This window comes from Pristiophorus japonicus, chromosome 16 (genome assembly GCF_044704955.1).
Source record: "Pristiophorus japonicus isolate sPriJap1 chromosome 16, sPriJap1.hap1, whole genome shotgun sequence".
NCBI lineage: Eukaryota > Metazoa > Chordata > Chondrichthyes > Pristiophoridae > Pristiophorus > Pristiophorus japonicus.
This window is the reverse complement of record NC_091992.1, coordinates 48,428,126-48,449,517: the sequence shown is the minus strand read 5'-3', so window position 1 is coordinate 48,449,517 and position 21,392 is coordinate 48,428,126. Positions and strand designations below refer to the sequence as shown.

The 21,392-nt window shown below is 45.9% G+C and overlaps 1 protein-coding gene and 1 long non-coding RNA gene across 3 annotated transcripts in view; one reads left to right on the top strand and one right to left on the bottom strand.

The window, feature by feature from the left end:
• The window catches only part of tmem132e (transmembrane protein 132E), a 999,351-nt gene extending 992,097 nt beyond the window's left edge, over positions 1-7,254 (bottom strand). Inside the window, exon 1 of the mRNA XM_070857286.1 lies at positions 6,664-7,254. Within this exon, the coding sequence (XP_070713387.1) occupies positions 6,664-6,721 (58 nt within the window). The 5' untranslated portion in view covers positions 6,722-7,254. The remainder of the gene's footprint in view (positions 1-6,663) is intronic.
• The window catches only part of LOC139226483 (uncharacterized), a 30,072-nt gene continuing 15,874 nt past the window's right edge, over positions 7,195-21,392 (top strand). The window contains exons 1-2 of one of the 2 annotated variants that reach the window (XR_011587269.1): positions 7,195-7,640; positions 13,201-13,337. This is a non-coding gene — a long non-coding RNA (uncharacterized lncRNA). The remainder of the gene's footprint in view (positions 7,641-13,200; positions 13,338-21,392) is intronic. The other variant, XR_011587270.1, reaches the window with a different exon arrangement.

Sequence of the window (21,392 nt, the reverse complement as noted above, 5' to 3'; positions counted from 1 at the left end):
AACTCCTGTTTCTGTTCCAGACTTCCTCTTCTCCATAGCTGAACAAGGTCCTTTCTAGGAGCGTCCTGACTAAACGAGTGGGTCCCGAGGAGACCAGTTTGAACTCCTACCCGTAGTGATAGACAACCAGCTACACAGACGGTGACCTGAGAAGAGAGGCGAGAAAACCAAACTCTTTGAATCAGCAAAATATTCAGACTATTTATCCTTGTCCATAGAGACGCTACAAGAAACATTTTGTTCCCGAGTAATAAGATGAAACTGTCTGTGTGCCAGTCTGTATAATAGCGTTGGTGTACGACAGGTGCGGCGCATGGGAGGGGAGACTGAAGCGAGAGCTCCATGTAAACACCTTTTTGTACATGTCTTATGTTTATGCGCAAAATGGGAACTTTTCTAGATGCTGGGTGTGCTCACATATCCCTATACATTCCAAAGGGGGAATTTCTTTGCGCCCCGTTCCACTGACCCTAACTGAGACTGTCAAGTGGCTTCTGAGCCAGACTAGCATGGGAGGAGGGGGGCCAATGCAAATACGAGAGATGAAAGGCGGGTCAAGAGAGCGATCACGGAGGCCAGGAGGAGCATCATACCGTTACCACGTGGACAACCACGGGGACGTCACCAAGTGGGAGAGTGCTGGGTACCCCATTAGTCAAACGTTCCAGGGATGGTACCAACCAACCTACGACCATGAAAAGGAACCCCCATTCTTAGCCCTGACCAATACCTCAGGGATTGGGAGGCCAACCGGGAACATATGTTTAACCCGAAATGACACCAGTAGCACGGGACATTTCATAGGGTACAGCAGTTGCCCACACAGTCTCAACATCACAGGTGCATGAGTCACTATCCTCTCTCACCTTCCGAATAAATAAGGTGGAGGTCTGTGGGCCCAGTCTTGGGACCCCGAAACAATATATCAGAAGGCAACGTATAACGGCACGTATTTTGTGTGCGGTCATAGGGCATATCCCTGGTTGCCTAGGCGATGGACAGGGTCCTGCTATCTGGGATATGTGGTGCCATTTGTGCGGCAAATACATACCCTGGCGGAAGCACATGCCTCCAGCCGACACAAGCGAGCCCTCACCCCCCGCCAAAAGGTTCTTTGGGGTCATGATGCTCCCATTCGGGATAGGACGCATCATGGATGAAGTACAGAACCTAGAGAGGGTATTAGAACAGATAGCTAACCATACTGCTGAAGCTCTGGAGGACATCACGGCCGAAATGGTAGCAATGCGGACCGTACATTACAAAATCGAATGGACCTCTATTATCTGTTAGCTGAGAAAGGGGGAACGTGTGCCCTGATAGGATCTGAATGTTGCACTTACATTCCCGATAGTTCAGAAAACATAACCAATCTCGCTGATCATATAAGAAGGGAGGTGAAGAAGTTATCCACGCCAGCAGGAGGATCTCGCTGGTTTGATTGGCTATTAGGTGGATCTTGGGGATCCTATCTAATGCATGGGGCAATTATTCTCATCGTAGTAATAATTACCTGTTGCTTGATTATTGGTTGCTTTAACCTTTGTTGTAAAGTCATGATGGCAAGGTTAGCAAACCCTCTTGTGGTCACGGGCTCCCGGGTTATGATCCAGCAAACTAAAGACCTACTCGACAAGAAGGTTCAGGAAAGAGAGTGTGAACGGCTGAATGATGCTATACTCCTAGAATAATCCTAAGGGTTATCATGGAATGATAAAAGGGGGGAATGAGAATGTATACTGAGAATGTATACAGACATTGAAGTTGAGAATGTGGGAAAAAATGTATAGAGACAGTGAAATTTAACAAAGGATTCCTGGAGGAATAGCCTTAAGAATCTCAGACTGCAAATGTTACAACATTGACACAACTAACAGACTGGCTTCAAGGTCTTACTAGTCACACCAGTAAACTTGAAACATTAACAAGGGAAAGAAAGGCACTTTGTGTAAAAACAGCCCATACAGATATCGGCTCATGAGTGGACAAAGGGAAGGAGGGATCAAAGGGGATAGGCTGAACTGAATGTCACTCTAATTGTATCTTGTACTGAAAATGTATAACCGTTGCGCCTTTACAATGTAACGGCACTTGTCCGTAGGGAGCGGGTGCACTCTAGAGAGAGAGCATTCCTTCTTTCTGATAAGTCCCGGCCGGTGAATCAAACAATAAAGTCTGCTTTGTTATAAGCGGCAACGGTGTTCGACTCAGTGAATTCGCTGAACCAGATTGAGGGAAAAGAATCCACATTTATACCTTTGTTTAGCAGTCAATAGGCTGTTAAAATCCCAGATACACCTAACTTTTAGTGATGTATTTCACAGCATAATTACTGCAGAAGAGCCGAAGTTTGTCAGTTTCCCTGATTTGGGTGATTACAGATTGCTAGCTCTGTGGCAGGGGCACATGGCAGTCTGTGTCGGAGCTGTGAATGACAGACCCAACTTCAGGATTTCCGCATGCGCAAAATCCCAAAGTTACGGTCAGTTTCAAAGGCTAATGACGGCGAACGCTGCCAATTCGCCGTCACCCCAACTGCAAATTCTGGGCCACTAACTTCAAGTCATTCAACGCATTTCAATGGTGAGGCAAACAGGGAGATGTCGTTTTCGTGAAACTAACTGCTGAGCGGAGCAACTTCAACAGCAACTTTAGATATTCACGTTTAACCACACATCTGCCCTCCTTGAAAAGTTGCCATACCATTTAAGCATAAATAACTCAAGCACCTATGCTTGGAGGCAGAGGTACTAAACAAGTACTTTGCATCTGTCTTCATCAAGGAAGAGGATACTGCCATACACCTAGTGAAGGTGGTGGTAGTGGAGACACTTGATGAGGCTAAAAATTGATAGAGGTAGTATTAGAAAGCCTGGCTGTATTTAAAGTAAATAAATCACCAGGAGTGGATGGGATGCATCCTAGGATGCTGAGGGAATTTAGGATGGAAATCGGTCATAATATTCCAATCATCCATAGTTACAGGAGTGATGCCAGAGGACTGGAGAATTGCAAATGTTACACCATTGTTCAAAAAAGGGTGTAAAGATAAACCCAGAACTACAGACCAGTCAGTTTAACCTCAGTAGTGGGGAAGCTTTTACAAACAGTGATCAGGGACAAAATTAAGAGTCACTTGAATAGGTGTGAATTACTTAAGGAAAGCCAGTACGGATTTGTTAAAGGCAAATTGTGTTTAACCAACTTGATCAAATTTTTTAATGATGTAACAGAGAGGGTTGATGAGGGTAATGCAGTTGACGTAGTGTACATGGATTTCCAAAAGGTGTTCAACAAAATAAGCTTGCCAGCAAAGTTGGAGCCCATGGAATAAAAGGGACAGTGGCAGTATGGATATGAAATTGGCTAAGTGACAGGAAACAGTAGTAGTGGTGAATGGTTATTTTTCGCACTGGAGGAAGGTATACAGTGGTGTTTCCCAAGGGTGGGTTCTAGGACCACTGCTTTTCTTGATATACATGAATGACTTGGATGCAGGTGGACAGGGCACAATTTCAAAATTTGCAGATGACAAAACTTAGAAGTATAGTGAATCATGAGGAGGAGGGCGATAGACATCAAGAAGACAGACAGGCTGGTGAAGTGGGCAGACACGTGGCACACGAAATTTAACGCAGAAAAGTGGGAAGTGATACATTTTGGTAGAATGAGGAGAGGACATATAAACTAAATGGTACAATATGAACAGAGAGTATATGTGCATAAGTCATTGAAGGTGGCAGGGCAGGTTGAGAAAGCAGTTAAAAGGCTTATGGGATCCTGGGCTTCATAAAATCGAAGTACAGAGTACAAAAGTGTGGAAATGATGATGCATCTGTATAAAACACTGGTTCGGCCCCAACTGGTGTACTGTGTCCAATTCTGGGCACCACACTTCAGGAAGGATGTGAAGGTCTTAGAAAGGGTGCAGACAATATTGCTGAGAATGATTCCAGGAATGAGGGACTTCAGTTACGTTGATAGACTGGAGCTGCTTAGGTTGTTCTCTTGGAGCAGAGAAGATTGAGAGAAGATTTGATAGAGGTGTTCAAAATCATGAGGGATCTGGACAAAGATAGAGAAACTGTTCCCATTGGCAGAAGGGTCAAGAACTAGAGGACACAGATTTAAGGTGATTTGCAAAAGAACCAAAGGCAATGTAAGAAAAAGCTTTTTTACGCAGCGAGTGGTTGGGTTCTGGAATGCACTGCATGAAAGGGTAGTGGGAGGCAGACTCAATCTTATCAAAAGGGAGTTGGATAAATATCTGAAGGAAAACATTTGCAGGGTTACCAGGAAAGGGCAGGGAAGTGCGACTAGCTGAGAGTCTGCAAGGACTCGATGGGCCAAATGGCCTTTGTGCTGTAACCATTCTATGATTCACTATTACCCTCACTGTTATTTTAACAAATTCTGGCCCCACAACAGATTTCTAGTAGAAGAACTCAGCAAAAGCCACCTGATAATTAAGGCAGCCTTCACTTCCTTCCGAATATAGAAGCTATTCATGCAACTGGATGGCGGTCGCAATTAATAGCAATGAAGAACAAGAACAAGCAAACTACAGAATGTGCACACCAAAAGTTTCCAAAATATTGAAGCATCAACAATCCCGATTTGTTTACCATTTAAAAAGTGGCCAGGAACGTAAATGTACCACAAGGTCTGCACAAATAACTTACTACGAAATAATATTAGCCATGGCCAGTACTCAGAAGGTACAGATTTATGTCATTGTAAATGGTTAACGCGCTTGCAATTACTCCGATTTTAAAAAGTGGAATTTTTAAAAATAAACCCATCAACACATATCGGTTAGCAACACCCATTATCCTTCCACCACAGTATGTTATGTAACAAAGACATTGAAACGTACACAGAAGTACGTAATATATTTACAATATATGCCGATTCTTTAATATCCGTTGCGTTTACTTGTTACACAGAAATGTTTCCAATACGAAGTGTTAAAAAAAACTATTTCCTTGGAATACCTGCCATAAAAGAAAATATATATTTTGGAACACAATTGTGATCAAAAGTGGTACTAAATTACATCCGCGTATTCTTGGTGCAAGAGGAACATTTGCCAGTCTGCCCGTGATGTAGAAACACTCCCTTTTAATAGTTGTTCCCTGGTGCAGTTTATATCAGATTGCCTGCAACGCCCCGCCTGGGTGCAGGAGTGAACTGTCTTTTCCCTGGCAGTGTCATTTACATAATCCTTATACATCGATCTCCAACACACTTTCACCACCAGCTGCCCGACAGCGAAACTCAACTTGTGTGGTATTTAGTCAATACTAAAGAGGATAATCCAAAACAAGGGATCACATTTTGGAGCGGCTGATTTCCTAATCTCCATAAGTACATATTTAACTTGATAGCCTCAGAAAAAGGAATAAAAGCCAATATTCAATGCACTCGTGAGAATAGCAGTAATATATAACCAGATCGGATTTCTATTGGCACACAGATTTTGCGGACACTTGACAGATGAAAGATACCTTCTTGATCGGAAATAACAATGAGAAACAAAAAACTTTTCACCGCCGTGAAGAACAAAAAAGAGCCTCAATAAAATTATGAAGTAGTTTATATTTTAGTATAATCAAAAAAAGTCCATCTAAGTGAAATAGGACAGCAAACGGACAAAATTATAACGATTTACAACACAAAGGCAAATGTAAAAAATGTAATTAACATGTACAAAAATAAAACAAATAGACGGCACGAAAGGATGAGAAAGTAGGAAGAGACGGATCTAGAAGAGACACGAGACAGACACATTAGGGAAAATGAAAAATGTTGCTGTCAGTACAGCGAGGATGTGCCATCCATATGAATGCGAGTCCGGACATGTCAGAGAGAGTTAAAGGAAAACAAATAAAATCTAATCATCCAAAAGACTAGGAATTTCCATCATCCAACAGAAATATCGTGATTCATTAATCATCTACAACCAGCAACAAAATCAGTGTATTATAGACAAAAGGGTGGGTTATTCTGGTTATTTCAAAGCAATATCTTTGCTTTAAAAAGTGAAATGATAAAAAAACAAAATCATCTGTGAAAACATTTTATTTATTATGACTGGGACGATGGCGAACGAGGAAGAAAAGAATGGAGAGCAAGAATGAATATAAAAATGAAAAACTGAGATCGCGATGTAATGTCACTGCAAAACGAAAAACTACCCAGAACAAGGCAAATAAGGAGTCAACATGCATTATTTAATGAGCCTTTACAATAATAAACATCCACGAGTCTAAATAGCAATAAATCCTGCAGGATTCTGACAACTGGCCATGATGGAGAGACAGGCAACCCTGTGCGCCGAGGCCCGGAGATCACCAGAGAAACCGGCAAACACACCGAAATCCACGTTTACTGGGAGCTTCGCAAAAAAAAACTAAATAAAAACTCTCCCAAAGCCGCGGGGCTGTACATCAAACAACAAGCCAAGCTTTGAAAGGGGTGGCAGAAAGCTCCGGCCGAGAGAAAGCGCGCAGCCACCTGCCGTCGCCCGCCGAGATGCTCACAAACCGCGAAAGCGGGGGGGGGGGGGGGGCAGTTAAGAGAGCCCTCAGTAAAGAAGCTTTCCCAATCGTTTGTCCCATAAAATAAATACATTAAACATATATTTACATTCTCTTCACTCACCGTTTGCGAATGCGAAGAGGATGAATGCTACGGTCCCACAGTAGCTTGCGATGCACATGTTGACTTTATTTTAAAAAAAACACCTCTCCAGTGTGATAACTGCCTACCACGGAGAACAGTTACATCTTCCTTTCTTGTTTGGAGAGGCACACGTGCTGGAAGTTTGATTTCATCGCCGCCGTCGTTTTCTTTTCTTCCCCCCCCCCACCCCTCCCCGCCCTCTAAAGCGTCGTCTGGTGTGACCTGGCCGCTCCTGGTGTGTTTTTATTAATCCCGAGAGTTGAAAGATTGAATGGAGACGGGACGACGGTTTGGTTTTGCGGACACGAGCCGCTTTCAAAAGGCTTTCCCCCAGAGGGGGGGAAGGTGGGCAGCGCGAGAGGCGGACGGGAAAGAGAGAGAGGGGGGCGCGAGCGGGCAGGCAGCAGCACGCGGCGACCCACGGCCTCCCGGGTTCCACAGCAACGGCAGCGCGCGAGCCAGCCAGCTAGCCACACACACAGAGCGGCTGCTCCGCGTTCCACAGCCACAGCGGCGCGCGTCACTCGAGTTCTACAACACGAGCCATCGCGCGCAGCAGCAACAACGACCGCACAGCAGCGTGAGACCGCCTCGGAGTTCCAGCAGAGCGCGCGAGGGACAGCTCCATGGGACACCTGACCCAATCCAGCGCGAGAGACCCCCTCCGGCTCCGCACCCTCGAAGCTTCCCCGCCGTCCCGTCACCTCGGCTCAGCGAGGACGCGAGACCCCCTCCGGCTCTGCCGCCGCCACCACGGAGTGTTTTTTTAGACAAAAATTCAGGTTGCGAGTTTCTTCTCGTCCTTAATCCGAGAGACTCAAGAACTTTACCCCCTCTCCGACACTCAGAACCCGAGTTTCCGCAGCAACCTTCAATCTCCCGCCCCGTCGTTAGTTGCGAGAGAGAGAGACAAAACTGGGATTCAACAGCGCCTGGTGTGGTATTCTGTTAAATGTGTGCGTGTATAGACTTCCATGTTGTGACAGCGCCGCCGATTCATTTGAACTTGCAAGGCTCTGACTCTGGTGCATGTCCCCGATACACTGTCCCACTATTATACGCAGCGAGCTCGGTCGGCAAAAATAAGTTGAATGAAACGGCGTCACGTGGGCTGTCGCCGCCACGTGCAAGAAGTGAGCTCCAAATTGTTGCACCATTACCATCAAATTTCTCCAGAAATCATTTCATTAAGATTATTGGGCAAGGATAAAACTTGTGTCTCAAATATTAGATGTTCTTCAGCATGTCTTATTGGATGATTTCTGGAGTGCAATTAAGAAAAAAAATCCAATTTGGCTCTCATCCTCACTAATGAAAAAAAGGTCAGATACCAGATCCAAGCCTCAGCATCCCCAAATGCAAGTAGTGGTACTGCTAGAATTTAAGATTGTGTGGCATTGAGTACCAATAAGCTTACTCCCGATTGTTCAGTTGGTACCACCATAACAATCATAGAATCTTACAGCACAGAAGTAGCCCATTATACAGTCTCTTTGAAAGAACCATACAATTTAGCCTCACGCTCCAGATTTTTCCTCATAACTCTGCAAATTAATCCTCTTCAAACACATATCTAGTTGCCTTTTATAGTTCCGATGGAATGTGATTCCACTACCCTGTCAAGTAGTGTGCTCCAGATCTTAACACCCCTCTGTCACATACCTTCTAGTTCTTTTGGCAATTATTTTAAATCCAATACCTCTGGTTACTGATCTATTTGTCAGGGGATACAGTTTCTCCCTACTTGCTCTATCAAAAAAAAACCTAAATTTTAAATAATTTTATTAGGTCTAACCTTCTCTGCCTCCTATCCTTTAGGCAGAATCTCATTGCCGAGAACATAGAAACAGAAGATAGGTGCAGCAGTAGGATATTCAGCCCTTTGAGCCTGCACCACCATTCAATAAGATCATGGCGGATCATTCACCTCAGTACCCCTTTCCTGCTTTCTCTCCATATCCCTTGATCCCTTTAGCCGTAAGGGCCATATCTATTTCCCTCTTGAATATATCCAATGAACTGGCATCAACAACCCTCTGCGGTAGGGAATTCCACAGGTTAACAACTCTGAGTGAAGAAGTTTCTCCTCATCTCAGTCCTAAATGGCTTACCCCTTATCCTTAGACTGTGTCCCCTGATTCTGGACTTCCCCAACATTGGGAACATTCTTCCTGATTCTAACCTGTCCAGTCCAGTCAGAATTTTATATGTTTCTATGAGATCCCCTCTCATCCTTCTAAACTCCAGTGAATAAAGGCCCAGTCGATCCAGTCTCTCCTCATATGTTAGACCAGCCATCCCGGGAATCAGTCTGGTGAACCTTCGCTGCACTCCCTCAAGCGCAAGAACGTCCTTCCTCAGATTAGGAGACCAAAACTGAACACAATATTCCAGGTGAGGCCTCACCAAGGCCCTGTACAACTGCAGTAAGACCTCCCTGCTCCTATACTCAAAATTCCTAGCTATTAAGACCAACGTAACATTTGCCTTCTTCACCGCCTGCTGTACCTCCATGCCAACTTTCAATGACTGATGTACCATGACGCCCAGGTCTCGTTGCACCTCCCCTTTTCCTAATCTGCCGCCATTCAGATAATATTCTGCCTTCGTGTTTTTGCCCCCAAAGTGGATAATCTCACATTTATCCACATTATACTGCATCTGCCATGCATTTGTCCACTCACCTAACCTGTCCAAGTCACCCTGCAACCTCTTAGCATCCTCCTCACAGCTCACATCACCACCCAGTTTAGTGTCATCTGCAAACTTGGAGATATTACACTCAATTCCTTCATCCAAAATCATTAATGTATATTGTAAAGAGCTGGGGTCCCAGCACTGAGCCCTGCGGCACCCCACTAGTCACGGCCTGTCATTCTGAAAATGACCCGTTTATCCCGACTCTGCCAACCAGTTCTCATCCACATCAGTATATTACCCCAGTACCATGTGCTTTAATTTTGCACACCAATCTCTTGTATGGGACCTTGTCAAAAGCTTTTGAAAGTCCAAACACACCACATCCACTGGTTCTCCCTTGTCCACTACTCGTTACATCCTCAAAAAATTCTAGAAGATTTGTCAAGCATGATTTCTCTTTCATAAATCCATGTTGACTTGGACTGATCCTGTCACTGCTTTCCAAATGTGCTGTTATTTCATCTTTAATAATTGATTCCAACATTTTCCCCACTACTGATGTCAGGCTAACCGGTCTATAATTACCCGTTTTCTCTCCCTCCTTTTTTAAAAAGTGGTGTTACATTAGCTACCTTCCAGTCCATAGGAACTGATCAAGAGTCGATAGACTGTTGGAAAATGATCACCAATGTATCCACTATTTCTAGGGCCACTTCCTTAAGTACTCTGGGATGCAGACTATCAGGCCCCAGGGATTTATCGGCCTTCAATCCCATCAATTTCCCTAACACAATTTCCCGCCTAATAAGGATATCCTTTAGTTCCTCCTTCTCACTAGACCCTCGGCCCCCTAGTACTGCCGGAAGGTTATTTGTGTCTTCCTTCGTGAAGACAGAACCAAAGTATTTGTTCAAGTGGTCTGCCATTTCTTTGTTTTCCATCATAAATTCACCTGAATCTGACTTGCAAGGGACCTACGTTTGTCTTCACTAATCTTTTTCTCTTCACATATTTATAGAAGCTTTTGCAGTCAGTTTTTATGTTCCCTGCAAGCTTCCTCTCATACTCTATTTTCCTCCTCCTAATTAAACCCTTTGTCCTATGCTGAATTCTAAATTTCTCCCAGTCCTCAGGTTTACTGCTTTTTCTGGACAATTTATATGCCTCTTCCTTGGATTTAACACTATCCTTAATTTCCCTTGTTAGCCACGGTTGAGCCACCTTCCTCGTTTTATTTTTACTCCAGACAGGAATGTACAATTGTTGAAGTTCATCCATGTGATCTTTAAATGTTTCCCATTGCCTATCCACCGTCAACCCTTTAAGTATCATTTGCCAGTCTATTCTAGCCAAATCACATCTAGTACCATCGAAGTTACATTTACTTGAACATGCAGAAATCAAGCGCAGGCAGCGGAAAGAGCGTGTGGCAAATCTGTCCCACCCACCCTTTCCCTAAACAACTATCTGTCCCACCTGTGACAGGGACTGTGGCCCTCATATTAGACTGTTCAGCCACCTAAGGACTCATTTTAAGAGTGGAAACAAGTCTTCCTCAATTCTGAGGGACTGCCTATGATGATGATGATGATGATGATGAACCTCCTCTGCTCTAAGGAGAACGATCCCAGGTTCTCCAATTTCGCCACAACTGAAATCCCTCACCCCTCTGTACCCTCTCCAAAGCCTTGACATCCTTCCTAAAGCGTGGTGCCCTAAATTGTATACAGTACTCCAGCTGAGACCTAACCAGAGGTTTGTAACGGTTTAGCATGACCTTTGTTTTTCTATTCAGTGCACCTATTTACAGAGCCAAGTATCCCATACATTTGCCTTATTAACTTGCCCTGCTACCTTCAAAGATTTGTGAATATGCACCCCTTGTGCCTCTGCTCTTGCACCACCTCAAAATAGTACCATTTAGAATACTGCCTCGCCATGTTGTTTCTCCAAAAGTGCATCACTTCACACTTATCTGCATTAAATTGTATCTCCCACACGTCTGTCCATTTCACCATTCTGTCTATGTCTTCCGCAAACTTAAAAACTGTACTCCCGAAACCCAAGTGCAAGTCATTTATATATAACAAAGCAATGGTCCTAATACTGACCCCTGGGGACCCTACTGCATACAACACTTTTGATAGGAGACAAAATTAACCAGTTAAGTCGAGTGCCCCATGGGGGGCACTCCAAACATTTTTCGAGGCCCTTTTTTGTGTGTTTTTTGGGGGGTTTTTTGTATTTTATTTTTGGTTTTCTTTGGGTATTAAATCATATTTTTTCAAGTGCCCCCTATAAAAGGGGAGGGGGACACTAAAACCCGGCAATTAAAACAAATTAAACTTTAAAAGAAATAAAATCAAATTAAAATTTGGTTGCCGGGGGTGATGATGCACTCCAGTCCCTCCGGCGCCCACCTCTCGCGGAAGGCCGCGAGCGTACCGGTGGACACCACGTGCTCCATCTCGAAGGACACCCTGGCCCGGATGTAGGCGCGGAAGAGAGGCAGGCAGTCAGGCTGAACGACCCCCTCGACCGCCCGCTGCCTGGACCGGCTGATGGCACCCTTGGCCGTGCCCAGGAGCAGTCCTACGAGGAGGCCCTCGGACCTACCCACTCCCCTCCGCACAGGGTGCCCAAAGATCAGGAGTGTGGGACTGAAGTGCAACCAGAATTTCAGGAGCAGCCCCTTTAAATAGTGGAACAGGGGCTGCAACCTCACACATTCAATAAAAACGTGGAACATGGACTCTTCCAGACCGCAGAAATTGCAGGCGGCCTGGGAGCCCGTGAACCGGCTTAAAAATTTGTTGCACGGGACTGCTCCGTGCACCACCCTCCAGGCCAAGTCCCCGATAAATAGTGGGAGGACTCCCGCGTAGAGTGCACTCCATCGGGGACCGCCGCCTCCTCCGGACGGCAAGATGGTACGCCATGGCGTGTCCGGACGGCAGACGAGGATGGCAAAGTTGAGAGTGTGCAGGAGCAGCCCGTACAGGAAACCCCTCCGCGCAGAACTGAAAGGCACGGAGGGGATTTCCCCGAGGCGGCTCAAGTTGTGAGGCGCCGGCTCCCGAGGGAGGTTCTGGGGTTTGGCGCCGATGAGGAATTCCGTCCGGACGGGGGTCAGTTCGGACAGGAACCCCACTGCATACAACTCTTTTTGAGGGAGACAAATAAACATTAAATCAAGTGCCCCCCGATCTGGGGGACACTCCAAACATTTTTCAACTGCCCTTTTTTTGACTTTTGACTTTTTTTTAGTGATTTTTTTGGGCAATAAAATCTAAATTTTCCAAGTGCCCCCTATAAAAGGGGAGGGGGGCACTAAAAACCCCAGCAATTAAAACAAATTAAACTTTAAAACATAAAATCAAATTAAAATTTGGTTGCCGGGGGTGATGCACTCCAGTCCCTCCGGCGCCCACCTCTCGCGGAAGGCCGCAAGCGTACCGGTGACCCCACTGCATACATCTCTCCAGTCAGAAAAACATCTGTTCACCACTACTCTCTACCTCCTATCCTTAGGCAATTACCGACCCAAGTTACTACCATCCCTTTAATACCATGTGCTTCTGTTTTCCAAATAAGTCTTTTATGTGGTACTTTATCACATGCCTTTTGAAAGTTCATATATACCACATCTACTACACTACCTTCATCAACCCTCTGTTACTTCATCAAATAACTCAATCAGGTTAATTAGACACGATTTACCTTTCACAAATCTGTGCTGTCTGTCCTTTATTAACCCATGCTTTACAAGTGAGAATTAATTTTGTCCTTGACAATGATCTCTAGTAGTTTTCCCACAACTGATGTTAGACTGACTTGCCTGTAATTACCAAGTTTATCCCTTTTTTTTTTGAACAGGAGTGTAACATTTGTAATCCTCCACATCTCTGGTCCCACTCCCATATCCAAAGACGATTGAAAGATTGTTGTCAGACCTTCTGCTATTGCCACTCTCGCTTCCCTCAGCAACCTTGGATGCATTCCATCTGGACCAGGTGACTTCTTAACTTTGAATGATGCCAACCTATTTATCACATCCATTCTATCTATTTTATCCTATCCAATATCTCTACTCTCCCTCTACTGCTACATTTACTTCATCCTCTGATTTTGTTAAGACAGATGCAAAGTATACATTCAGTACCTCAGTCATGCCTCCTGCCTCCACAAGATGTATTTTTCTGTCCCTAATTGTCCCACTATTCCTTTTACATGTTTATAAAAGATTTTGGGGTTCCCTTTTATGTTGCCTTTGCCCTTTATGTTCTTTTCTAATTTCTCCCTGCATTTGTATTCTGCCTGGCTTTTGATTGTATTTTGTACCTGACATTTGTCATAAGCCTCCTTTTTCTGTTTTATTTTAACCTCTATTTCCTTTGTCATCCAGGGTGCTCTAGGTTTGGATGCCCCATCTTACCTCCTATGGGAATCTGCTTGGTTTGTACTCAAACTATCTGTTTAGCTATTCACTGCCAGGTCTGGCTGGACAACATAAGCATTATCGGGTCCTACTCTTGTCTGCCAAAACTGCTTACTATTCCAGAATCATTTTGGAATGCAAAGATAGTCCCCGGCTACTATTCTCTACTGCTAATCATCTTAAACCCCTCTCCCCTGTCACCACCACACATCTCCAACAAAACATGTGAGAAGCTCATGGACTTATTTGTCAAAGATTGAGTGAATCCGATCATCTGCTTCTGCCACTTCCCTTCCTTTCTCTGAGGATTCCCCCTGCCCTAGCCCTGAACTCATATCATTCTCCAGTTTCTCTCTGACCTCTAAACGCTCATCTTGTCCATGAGATCCACTTCCTGCTCCCTTGAACCTATTCCCACTAAACTGCTTACCATCCAACTTCCTTTTCTGGCTCCCATGTTAGCTGACATTGTTTACGGTTCTCTCTCATCAGGTACTGTCGCCCTCTCCTTCATATCTGCCGTCATTACCCCTCTCAAAAAAAAAACAACCATTGACCCCACTGTACTTGCAAGCTACCGCCCCCAACTCCAACCTCCCCTTCCTCTCCAAAGTCCTTGAACGTGTTGTCGCCTATTAATCCGTGCCCATCTTTCCCAGAACTCCATGTTTGAATCCCTTCAATATGGTTTCCACCCCTGCTACAGCACCAAAACGGCTATCAAAGTTACAAATGACATCCTTCGTGATTGTGACAAAGATAAACTATCCATCCTCGTCCTTCTTGACCTGTCTGCAGCCTTTGACATGGTTGACCACTCCATTCTCCTCCAATGTCTCTCCACCATCGTCCAGCTGGGTGGGACTGCGCTCGCCTAGTTCCATTTTTATCTATCTAAATCGAAGCCAGAAAATCACCTGCAAAGGCTTTTCTTCCCACTCCACATCATTACCTCTGGTGTCCCCCAAGGATCTATCCTTGACCCCCTCCTATTTTTCATCTATATGCTGCCCCTTGGCAACATCATCCAAAAACATGGCATCAGTTTCCACATGTACGCTGACGACACCCAGCTCTACCTCACCACTACTTCTCTCGACCCCTCCACGGTCTCTAAATTGTCAGACTGCTTATCCAACATCCAGTACTGGATGACCAGAAATTTTCTCCAATTAAATATTGGGAAGAGCGAAGCCATTGTCTTTGGTCTCCGCCACAAACTGCGTTCCCTAGCCACCGACTCCATCCCTCTCCCTAGCATCTGTCGGAGGCTGAACCACACTGTTCGCAACCCAAGTATCATATTTGACCCTGAAATTAGATTCCAACCACATATCGACGGCATAACTAAAACCGTCTATTTCCACCTCCGTAAAATTGCCCATCTCCACCCCTGCCTCAGCTCATCTGCTGCTGAAACCCTCATCCATGCCTTGACTACTCCAATCCCGTCACATTCTACCCTACGTAAACCTGAGGTCATCCAAAACTCAGCCGCCCGTGTCCTCACTCGCACCAAGTCCCATTCACCCATCACCCTTGTGCTCATTGACTTACATTGGCTCCCGGTTAAGCAACACCTCGATTTGAAAATTCTCATCCTTGTTTACACATCCCTCCATGGCCTCACTCCTCCCTATCTTTAATCTCCTTCAGCCTCACAACCCCACAAGATATCTGCACTCCTCAAATTCTGCCCTCTTGAGCATCCCGGATTATAACTGCTCAACCATCGGCGGCCGTGCCTTCAGCTGCCTGGGCCCTAAGCTCTGGAACTCCCTCCCTAAACCTCTCTGCCTCTCTGCCCTCCTTAAAACCTACCTGTATAACTTCTTTTGAAATAATTCGGAAATACTTTTAAACTCTTAAACTTTTAAAACAACTTTGAAACCTTTGGGGAAATTTTCCAAAGCATCCCTCGGAACCCCAGCAGACAGCCGACCTTCCTAATGCCTGCCCCCCAACCAAGCCTCGGGCCATCTACCATCAATGGCGCTACTTGGCGCCGAGCTTGCGGCCAACACCTCGCCGCAGGCAATTAGTCTTATACAGCAGTGCCTGATTTCCAGCCGTCTTGGACACCCTTGCCACTGGACCAAGACCTTGCTCAGCTAAGCCCATGTGGTTGCCGGTGTGCAGCGGCCACCCCACGTTAAAAGAACACACACAGGCATCTTCCACTTCGCTAATATGAAGTTCGGGACCTGGACCGTCATGGACAACACCAATAGCAACAGGCCGGAACGCCGCACCACCATAGTTGCCCGGGTACTTAAACGTTTTAACATTAACATCGCCGCTCTAAGCGAGACCCGGTGGGCAGGGGAAGGCCAGCTCAAGGAACATGGTGGAGGTTACACCTTTTTCTGGAAAGGAAAATCAGAGGAAGAACGCAGTCTTCATGGAGTCGGCTTCACCGTCAAAAATGAACTGGCTGACCGCCTCAAAGACTCCCCCTGCGGGGTTAACAAATGTCTCATGATTCTTCGCCTTACCATATCCCGGAACCAATGCGCCACAGTCATCAGTGCCTACGCCCCAACACTCGATGCAACGGATGAGGCTAAAGAGGGTTTTTATTCCAACCTCGAGACATCCCTGTCCCGCGTCCCCATGGGCAACAAATTGATCCTCCTAGGCGACTTTAATGCCAGGGTCGGCAAAGACACAGCCCTCTGGGCAGGCGTGATTGGCAGAGAGGGTGTGGGGAAAGCCAACTCCAACGGTACCCTACTCCTGACAAAATGTCTCGAATACGAACTCCTCATCACCAACACCCTGTTCCACCAGAGGGACAAATACAAGGCATCGTGACAACGCCCTCACTCCAAACACTGGCACCTGCTTGACTATGTCATCATCCGAGCCAGAGATCGCAAGGCTGTGCGCATCACCCACGTCATGAGAGCTGATGACTGCTGGACGGACCACCGCCTAATCCAATCCATCATTGATATAAACATAGCCCCAAAGCAGAGGGGGACAGCAGAAGCAGTGCCGCAAAAAAGTTAATGCCGGGACATTTAAAGACCCGGTTAAGAGAGCCCTATACAGCCAGCGCCTCACAGCTAATCTGGCGTGCCTTGATGACCCTGAGATGCTGAATGTCCACAGCGCTTGGCCTGCCCTCCTGGTCTCCATAACCAGTGCCTGTGAAGAAATACTTGGTTACTCAACCAGAAAACACCAGGACTGGTTTGATGAAAATGATCAGGAGATTCAAGAACTAATAGATCGTAAGCGCAGAGCATTTCTGAGCCTCAAGCAACAACCCAACTCGGGAGCTGCAAAGCAATGTTACAGACAGCTCAAGGCTGAGGTTCAACAAAAAACCCAGGGCCTAAAGAACAGGTGGTGGATGGAGAAAGCACAGGAGATACAACAACTGGCCAATAGCCACGATATGCAAGGATTCTTCATTGCAATCAAGGCCACCTATAGTCCAAACTCCCAAGGCCCCACCCCACTCCTGGCCAAGAATGTGGAAACACTCATCAAGGACACCAAGGCTGTCAGGGCCCGCTAGAAGGAGCATTTTGAAGATCTCCCTGCCTTTGACTCGCGTGTTCTCAACTCCATCCTGCAGCATGCGACCTGCCACTACCTCAGGTGAAACCCCAACACTGCACGAGGTTGGCAAAGTCTTAAAACAGCCCAAGAACAACAAGGCTATGGGTGCAGATGTAATTCCTGCTGAGGCGCTAAAGTATGGCGAAGAGACGCTGTTGGTGCGGATACATGACCTCATCTCATTTGGAGGGAGGAGAGCATGCCGGGAGATCTCAGTGATGCAGTGATCGTGACCATCTTTAAAAAAGGGGACAAGTCCGACTGCAACAACTACAGAGAAATTTCCCGCTTTATAATTTAACAATAATGCTAAAGGTTACTGACCGATAAAGAAAAGAAAAAAAAACTACTCACCAATCACTTACCCCCTTGGCTGTGACATCACCTTTCAATTTCTTTCTACTTTTTTGCCTTCTCTCCCTGCTGCAGCTGCACTAGCTGGCCTTTATAGGCCACTCCGACGTCCCCAAACCTCTTGCTGTGATATCACACTTCGTTTTCTTTTCCTCCCAGGTCAGGGAGTCAGCACTGGTGGGGAAAACAAGACAAAGCAACACCTCCCACCCCCACTTGCCCAAACTCTCCCACTTACCAAACTCTTACCTTTGCATTCTGATCTGCCACTGCACTCATAGCAAGACTGCATCAAGCCCCCTCTTTTTATGCTGTTCCTGGCCTGTTTAGGGAACCAGTTTTTACTAGCTGTCCAATTAACTAGCTGTCCAATTAACTTCAATGGTATGAGATGTGAATTGGCTAGAATAGACTGGCGAGTGATACTTCAAGGGTTGACGGTGGACATTTGCCTTTGACAAAAATGGCAAAAATTTAAAGATCACATGGATGAACTTCAACAGTTGTACATCCCTGTCTGGAGTAAAAATAAAACGGGGAAGGTGGCTCAACCATGGCTAACAAGGGAAATTAAGGATAGTGTTAAATCCAAGGAAGAAGCATATAAATTGGCCGGAAAAAGCAGCAAACCTGAGGACTGGGAGAAATTTAGAATTCAGCAGAGGAGGACAAAGGGTTTAGTTAGGAGGGGGGAAATAGAGTATGAGAGGAAGCTTGCTGGGAACATAAAAACTGACTGCAAAAGCTTCTATAAATATGTGAAGAGAAAAAGATTAGTGGAGACAAACGTAGATCCCTTGCAGTCAGATTCAGGTGAATTTATAATGGGGAACAAAGAAATGGTGGACCAGTTAAACAAATACTTTGGTTCTGTTTTCACGAAGGAAGACACAAATAACCTTCCGGAAATACTAAGTCCCCGAAAGTCTAGTGAGAAGGAGGAGCTGTAGGATATCTTTATAAAGCAGGAAATTGTGTTAGGGAAATTGATGGGATTGAAGGCCGATAAATTCCCGGGGCCGAGTACTTAAGGAAGTGGCCCTAGAAATAGTGGATGCATCGGTGATCATTTTCCAACAGTCTTATCGACTCTGGATCAGTTCCTATGGACTTAAGGTAGCTAATGTAACACCACTGTTTAAAAAAGGAGGGAGAGATAAAGCGGGTAATTATTAGACGGGTTAGCTTGACATCAGTAGTGGGGAAAATGTTGGAATCAATTATTAAAGATGAAATAACAGCACATTTGGAAAGCAGTGACAGGATCGGTCCAAGTCAGCATGGATTTATGAAAGGGAAATCATGTTGACAAATCTTCTGGAATTTTTTGAGGATGTAACTAGTAGAGTGGACAAGAGAAAACCAGTGGATGTGGTGTATTTGGACTTTCAGAAGGCTTTTGACAAGGTCCCACACAAGAGATTGGTGTGCAAAATCAAAGCACATGGTATTGGGGGTAATGTACTGGTGTGGATAGAGAACTGGTTGGCAGACAGGAAGCAGAGAGACGGGATAAACGGGTCCTTTTCAGAATGGCAGGCAGTGACTAGTAAGGTGCCACAGGGCTCAGTGCTGGGACCCCAGCTCTTTACAATATACATTAATGATTTAGATGAAGGAATTGAGTGTAATATCTCCAAGTTTGCAGATGACACTAAACTGGGTGGCGGTGTTAGCTGTGAGGAGGATGCTAAAAGGCTGTAGGGTGACTTGGACAGGTTAGGTGATTGGGCAAATGCATGGCAGATGCAATATAATGTGGATAAATGTGAGGTTATCCACTTTAGTGGCAAAAACACGAAGGCAGAATATTATCTGAATGGCGGCCGATTAGGAAAATGGGAGGTGCAACGAGACCTGGGCGTCATGGTTTATCAGTCATTGAAAGTTGGCATGCAGGTACAGCAGGCAGTGAAGAAGGCAAATGGTATGTTGCCGTTCATAGCTTGGGGATTTGAGTGTAGGAGCAGGGAGGTCTTACTGCAGTTGTACAGGGCCTTGGTGAGGCCTCACCTGGAATATAGTGTTCAGTTTAGGTCTCCTAATCTGAGGAAGGACGTTCTTGCTATTGAGAGAGTGCAGCAAAGGTTCACCAGACTGATTCCCTGGATGGCTGGACTGACATATGAGGAGAGACTGGATCAACTGGGCCTTTATACACTGGAGTTTCGAAGGATGAGAGGGAATCGCATAGAAACTTGTAAGATTCTGACAGGACGGGACTTGATGCGGGAAGAATGTTCCCGATGATGGGGAAGTCCAGAACCAGGGGACACAGTCTTAGGATAAGGGGTAGGCCATTTAGAATTGAGATGAGGAGAAACTTCTTCACTCAGAGAGTTGTTAACCTGTGGAATTCCCTACTGCAGAGAGTTGTTGATGCCAGTTCATTGGATATATTTAAGAGGGAGTTAGATATGGCCCTTACAGCTAAAGGGATCAAGGGGTATGGAGAGAAAGCAGGAAAGGAGTACTGAGGAAATGATCAGCCATGATCTTATTGAATGGTGGTGCAGCTCGAGGGGCCGAATGGTCTACTCCTGCACCTATTTTCTGTGTTTCTATGTTTCCCTGCTATCAGCCACTGGGAAGGTTGTCGCTAGAGTTCTCCTCAACCGTCTTCTCCCTGTAGCCAAGGTGCTTCTCCTGGAATCACAGTGCAGATTCTGAGGCTGAACTCCAGGTTATAGTCATTGTATTCACCGAGGCATATGAAAACATGGGCCTTATGCTTAACATCCGTAAGACAAAGATCCTCCACCTGCCTGTCCGCGCCGCACAGCACTGCCCCCCAGTCATTAAGATTCACGGCGCTGCCCTCGACAACGTGGACCACTTCCCATACCTCGGGAACCTCTTATCAACAAAGGCAGACATTGATGCGGAGATTCAACATCGCCTCCAGTGCAGCCTTTGGTCACCTGAGGAAAAGAGTATTCGAAGACCAGTCTCTCAAAGCTCATGGTCTACAGGGCTGTAGTAATACCCGACCTCCTGTATGGATCAGAGGCATAGACAATGTACAGAAGACACCTCACATCGCTGGAGATATATCATCAACGATGTCCCCGCAAAATCCTGCAAATCCCCTGGAAGGACAGGCGCACCAACATCAGTGTCCTCATCCAGGCTAACATCCCCAGCATTGAAGCATTGACCACACGCGATCAACTTCGCTGGGTGGCCACATAGTTCGCATGCCAGATACGAGACTCCCTAAGCAATTGCTCTATGCAGAGCTTCTTCATGACAAACGAGCCAAAGGTGGGCAGCAGAAACATTACAAGGACACATTCAAAGCCTCCCTGGTAAAGTGCGACATCACCACTGACAGCTGGGAGTCCCTGGCCGAAGACCGCCCTAGGTGGAGAAAGTGCATCCGGGAGGGCGCTGAGCTCTTCGAATCTCAACGCCGCGAGCATGAAGAGGTCAGGCGCAGGTAGCGGAAGAAGCGTGCAACAAACCATTCCCGCCCCACCCCCCCTTCCCTCAACGACTGTCTGTCCCACCTGTGACAGGGTCTGTGGCTCTCGTATTGGACTCACTTTAGGAGTGGAAGCAAGTCTTCCTCGATTCCGAGGGACTGCCTAGGATGATGAAAATCTACCTCTTTGACCAAGCCTTTGGTCATCTGCTATAATTTCTTCTTATGTGGCTCGGTGTCAAATTTATTTTTTTGTCTTATAACACTCCTGTGAAGCAACTT